The sequence below is a fragment of the Rhinatrema bivittatum genome, chromosome 8 (genome assembly GCF_901001135.1).
Source record: "Rhinatrema bivittatum chromosome 8, aRhiBiv1.1, whole genome shotgun sequence".
Classification (NCBI taxonomy): Eukaryota; Metazoa; Chordata; class Amphibia; order Gymnophiona; family Rhinatrematidae; genus Rhinatrema; species Rhinatrema bivittatum.
The window spans coordinates 233803044-233809043 of record NC_042622.1 but is presented as its reverse complement, the minus strand read 5'-3'; the positions used below and the strand labels follow the sequence as shown (position 1 = coordinate 233809043).

General features: G+C 46.2%; 1 protein-coding gene across 4 annotated transcripts in view; it reads left to right on the top strand.

Moving 5' to 3' along the window:
* The first annotated feature begins 363 nt into the window (after positions 1-363).
* PIP5K1C (phosphatidylinositol-4-phosphate 5-kinase type 1 gamma) overlaps positions 364-6000 on the top strand; it is a 368099-nt gene continuing 362462 nt past the window's right edge. For all 4 annotated transcript variants that reach the window (XM_029614097.1, XM_029614096.1, XM_029614095.1 and 1 more), the window contains exon 1: positions 364-664. In XM_029614097.1, the coding sequence (XP_029469957.1) occupies positions 544-664 (121 nt within the window). In that variant the 5' untranslated portion in view covers positions 364-543. The remainder of the gene's footprint in view (positions 665-6000) is intronic.

The following is a 6000-nucleotide window of genomic DNA, read 5'->3' as shown; positions in this document are numbered from 1 at the left end:
AATTTGGAGGCTCAAGTTTTAGAGTTCCGATTCGTACCCTATGGATGTTTTAAAAGCCTATCATTGAGCCTTTTGCAACGCCACCCCGGGGCTCGTTAATGAAGACTAAAATTCCCGGATGGTACGGGGAATACATTTAAAATCCGAAGAATGGGTCTACAGCAGTTCCAGATAACCTCTATGCAGACGATCACAATAATAATAATAACCATCATAATGATGACGATGGGTGTGCAGGCACAGTAACACGTTTCAAAGCGTGGGAATGACATCACCACGTGCTATGACGCAGGGCAGGGGGGCGCAGTCTCTCTAGCAGCAGGTGCCGTCTCGCTGATGTTGGAGCGCCAGGGGCGGGGCGTACTTTGCGTAGTGACAGCAGCGGCTGAGGTGGGCGCGCACCGGCTGTCGGTGTTGTGTGCTGCGGCGAGGCAGGGTTTCCGTGGTAGTGCTTTCTGGTGGCGCGCGAGAGTTCCTGCCCATGATAGTGTGAGGGCGCGCTCGGAGCACGGTCTCTTTCTCCCCCACCGCCCGAAGCAGGAGATGGAAGCCACGGAAGAGGAGGAGGAGGAGGTGGCGGCAGCGGCGGCCGCCGCCGGCAGCATGCCTGAGGCCGACTGGGGGCTGGAATCCTTAGAAGGAGGTGCCGGGGACACTGCCACAGGTAGAGCGGGGCCAGCGACTGTTGTATCCATAGCAACGGGGCGGGAGGGGTGAAAGGAGTGGTTTGACTCTCCACCCCATGATATTTTGGGTTGACTTTGCATTGAGGGCGGGAGAGCAAGTATGACAAGCAGAGCCGGGGCTTCGTATTATTTGGGGGAGGATTGCTTGTCCGTGCGTTTTGAAGACTACAGGGCAGGCATCCAGAGCTGCTTCTTGAGTCGGGAGGAAAAGGGAGTCCCCCATCTAGTTTCCTCGTATTAGTTAGGATGGTGGGAGCTGCTAGTGCTGATGTGGTGAGGGTGAGGGAAGGTTGGCATATCTAACCTGTATTTTCAGTTTGCCGCCCTGAAGAGCCCTCTTCATCTTCGGCCTTTTCGGGAAAGGAGGGACACAAGCTGTATAATGTGCCATACTCCAGCTTGTGAATGCAGCTTCTGTAATAAATGATAAATATCCTATAGAGCACAATTCCCTTCCTCCTCTGCCTTATAACAGATTTTTTTTTTTTGGTAATAGTGTGGTTCTGGTGTGTGTTTGTTTGTTTTTTTTTACGGGAATATGCCCATTCATGTGCTTGATTTATTTGCTCATCCTTATATAAAGCTAGGCCAGAAGACATTTTTCTCAAGCATGTGCTGAAAAAATAACGAGATATTACCAAATAAAGTCGAAACATTCTACATGTTAGATGACTCAGTTTTGGACGAGCATCTGTAGTTGCATAGATTGGTCACAGATTGCCATGCAAATCCACTTAAATCTAAGCTCCTTGTCTCTGCTTTATCTTCATAAATGTAATTGTTTTCAGCGTTTTAAATGGCAGAATAAGTTCACTCTGGTGACCTAGCTGAAAGCTTTTTATTTTGCAGTTGTAATATTGTATGCATATAGAGGTCTGTAAAGTGGACTGCAATGTAAATCAGTTAAGTAAAAAAATAGTTTCTCCTATTTATCTTAACACACAATTAAATTCTGGCATTTGTTACTGGAGGATGTGGTGAAAGCTGTTAGTGTAGCTAAGTTTAAAAAGTTCCTGGAAGTAAAGTCCAAAGCTTGTGAAAATCAACTGCTTATTCCTGCATGGAATCTATCAACCATTTGGGATCTGCCAGGTACTTGTGACCTGGATTGGCCATTGTTGGAAACAGGATATTGAGCTTGATGGTCCTTTGGTCTGATCCAGTATGGCAAATCTTGTATTCGTTGTGAAACTAAGTATAGAAAAACAGTTCTTAGTTTGTGAGCAGTTTCCTATGTCTGGTAGACATTTGAGAATCTGATCCTTGAATGCTGATCAAAGTCTTTGATTCTCTTTCTCCTTGTAATCTAAATAATGGCAGATAAATGTGGCATGGATTGCTTATTTTGCTGTTCTCTCCTTTGTTGCCCTTAAATATAGGGAACTTGTTTATATTAAATGAGGCCAGAAATGAGTAAGCCTCTCTGAACAAAAAGATATAGGCTAGGGGGCACATTTCACTTTGGATATTAAAAATACAGCAAGTGCCTTCATTTGATGCAAATATATACATGAAAACCATTTTTTATCCTACTTTTATGAAGGGAAGAAGGTTTGAGATCATTTTGTGTCTGTCCTCCACCCCTCACCTTTTTCCTAATAACTGATGTTTAGGATTCTGTTGACATTTCCAGACAAGGTTATTTTTTGATCCACATATAACTGCACATGTATTTAGGGAAAGTATGCTTCATTAGTTCTATGTGGAACATTTTAAGATGGTGTTTCTGTTGGCTTCTGCTGTGCATTCCTTCTGTCTCCCATCTGAAGCTGTCCTTCACATCGGGTCTGAGAATTACTAGCCATTTTTGCTGGTGTCATTGTGAATTATGGATGCCCTTTTGCGTGTTGAGTGGAAAAATAGCTTAGTATTTTGAGCAGTGGGCTGAGAATCGGGGAAACCAGGGTTCAAATCCAGTTTCTCCCATTGATGTTCCTTGTGACCTCAGCAAAGTCCCTTCACCGTCCATTGCCTCAGTTACAAAGTTATTGGGTGATGCATTAATCCAAGGCAGTGCTCTAACACATTAAGCATATATTGCGTGATATACATGATAATTTGCATGACCCTGCCCAGGTTCCCTCTCCTATTACAATGACATGTTGCATGTGATTTGCATACATGAATAATGCAAATACATGCAAAGATGGTCATTAATAGGCAATTTGATGTTACTATTTTATCATGGCTGACCGAGAAAGTGGTCAGCTGAGATAAAAGAGCACCACCTTCATGGGAATCGGTAAATGTAATGCGGGAGCCCCAGGAACCCTAACGCAGGTCCCGAGGATCCTGCATTACATTTAAAGTTAAAAAGTTGCCAACACAAATAGGGTGGGGGCTGACCCCCCAGCTCAACCCAGGGCTGCCACTTGAGGTGGCCCCGACTCCTCAAAGTAAAAAAAGGTTTCCAGTTCACATGTGGTGACAGCTGCTTCTCCACCCCCTCCAAAGGTTAAAATAACATGCATTGGGGTTCAGGGTGTCTCCCCCTACTCAATAGTAAAAGAAACTTGTTAGGGTATGGTGACACCCCCTCCTCCCAAAGGTATCTGCAAAAATCATTGGGATTCAGTGGGGGTACTCCCCCCCCCCCCCCTCCCCAAATGTATCAAAACAACATTGGGGTACAGGGAGCCCCCTGACCCCCTTCCTGCACTCCTCAAACCTTCAAAATTAGAAGATAGATTCATGATGGGGCCCAGGGGTGCTCCTGAGCCCCTGGCCTGGTTGATGCCATGTGGCCTAGGTCTGATCCTCAGACCTTGCCCCCTTTCACATGACAGTAGCAAAGTCAAGTCAGTGCCATTTTGAAAAATGGTGTGTACCGAGCTGAGTGCTAGGGGGTACCCCAGGCCCCATTGTGGGATCTTCTAATTTTAAAGGTGTGAGGGGGTGCCACGGGTGGAGGGGCTCCCTGAATCACAGTGATGGTTTATTGATACATTTGGGGGGGGAGGGGAGTTCCTCTCCTGAACTGCAATGATTTTTGGTGATACCTTTGGGGTGGGAAGAGAGAGGACACTATATTTCAATGAGTTTCTTTTACTATTGGGGTGAATGAGTCATCCTAAACCCCTGTGCATTTTATTTTAGCCTTGGAGGGGGCCATCACTGTGCATAAACTGGAAACTTATTATTTTTTACTTTGAGTTGAGGCCGCCTCGGGTTGAGCCAGGGGTCAACCCTGACCCCTGTTCAACTTTTCTTTATGCAGGCATCTTCTTAAGCGGCTGGCCCTTGAAGGTGAAGGGGTCCCTTGAGCTTGGGGCTACTATTGCACCTAAAGGACCACTAACTACGTTCTTTTGTCCTGCAGTGCTTGGCCGTGAGATAAAAGAATGCGCCATAGAACCGCTATGTTTTTCGGGGAAGGCCCCACTATCGCGGTGACACCCCACTGCAATAGTGGGATCTCTCTCGCAAAAAAACTGCAGTTTAATGCATTTAGGTGTTCGCTTGTAAACCACGGGTCCCAAAATTTTCAAGAGAAGGACCACATAGGAGACTTAAAATCACTGAGATGACTGGGGGAGGGAGGAGGGAAGGGGCATGGGGGACCATGTCTGGCCCTACCAATGATTTGGAATACTGGGGAACTGAATGAGCTGTGGGCAGGGAGCAGTGTTCTCATGGGTTTAGGATGGTGGCAGATAATAGTAGCAACCATAATTCTAGATTTCTCCAAAGTTGGCAATCCTGCCACACCCCCAACAACCTTGCACTCTTCCCCATTCCCTCCCTCCCTCCCCCCCCCCCCATAGTATCTCCCCACTTAGGGAGTGTGGAAAGCCAGTGGATGGGCGAGATAGGGTGTTAGTGCACACCACACACAAACACACTTTCTCACACCCACCCATGCACGCTTACTTCTTTTTATTGTCTTTTCCTTTCTCATCCCTTTCTCTTCCTCTCATTTTCCTCTTTTGCAACATGAGCAAAATACTCCCCTCTGGAGATCCTAATCAGGGAGAGACTCTCAGATTTAGTATCCAGATTATAATGACAATTTCTGCATTTTGTGCCTTCAAAGCCTGCATCCTTAGTGGCTGATGTCCATGCCTCCTCTTCTGCGGCATGGTTGGAAGTTCCAGGAATCACCACCCATACTTGCTTTGAACCCATAGTTCAGTACCACCAGTGCTTTCCTCCCCATAACCTGTACCACTCTCCATGCAGCTGAAAGCTCCTTATAGCTATGATGCAGCCTCTGTCCCTGTTTTTGGCCCATGTGGCTCCATCTGCACAAGCAGATCGAAAACCAGCAATGCATAATGCAGCCAATCAGTGGTGGCCTTACACCAACAACAACCTATGTTGCTCTGACATGCTAAAACTTGCACTTCTATAGAAACATAGAAATGACGGCAGAAAAAGACCAATCGGCCCATCCAGTCTGCCCAGCAAGCTCCCACACTTATTTTCCCATACATATCTGTTTCATCAACCACCAGTTTCAGGGCCCTTGTTGATAACTGTTTGATTCAAGTTTCTGCCATCCCCTACCTTTGATGCAGAGAGTAATGTTGGAGTTGCATCAAAGGTGAGCATAAGGCTTAATGATTAAGCGTAGTAACCGCCGCATCAAACAAGTTACCCCGATGCTTGTTTACCCAGACTGCACAGATCATTGCCTTGTTGGATATTGTCTGAATGTAGAAAAAACCAAAATGGAACAGTGAGGAGATAACCCGGACCAGGAACATGAAGGTGCCACACACGGCCCAGTCTGCCACTATCAGCATCACCACTTCTCTTCATAAACTCTTGGAGCTCAATTATTGTTAGCAGCCAGGTGAGCTCCGAGGTTGGAATGATCAACTATAAAAATGTCTGACTGCAACAAAGTTGGGTTACGTTTTGTTTTCAAAACTGAAAACATTTTCAAGCATCAAAATGTTATCCCTATCATACCGGATAAACCCACAATGAAGTGTGGAACGATGGGCAAACACACTGATATGAACACAATCCAACAGGTGTGTAGCAAAATCAATTTGGCATTTTGGAATTATTGAACTTTTCCTGTTTTTTTTTTCTGGTTTGTTTTACATGGACCTGGTTGGGACTTCAATTATCTGAGCTGGCGGTAGGGGTAGAATCCACTGCTGAACAGATTTCTGCCAGGGGTTGCATCAGGTCCTTGGGCCAGAGCCAGGGCGAGGGAGGTGGGGCAGCTGCCCGAGGGGGTATCATCAGCAAGGTTGCAGAACCACTGAAGGCTCTGCCCTAATGGCTCTTTTGGCTAGTATCCAAAATCTCAGGCAGCAGAGATCAGCCTTCTGCTTCCTACTCCAGCCCTTCCTCTCCCAAG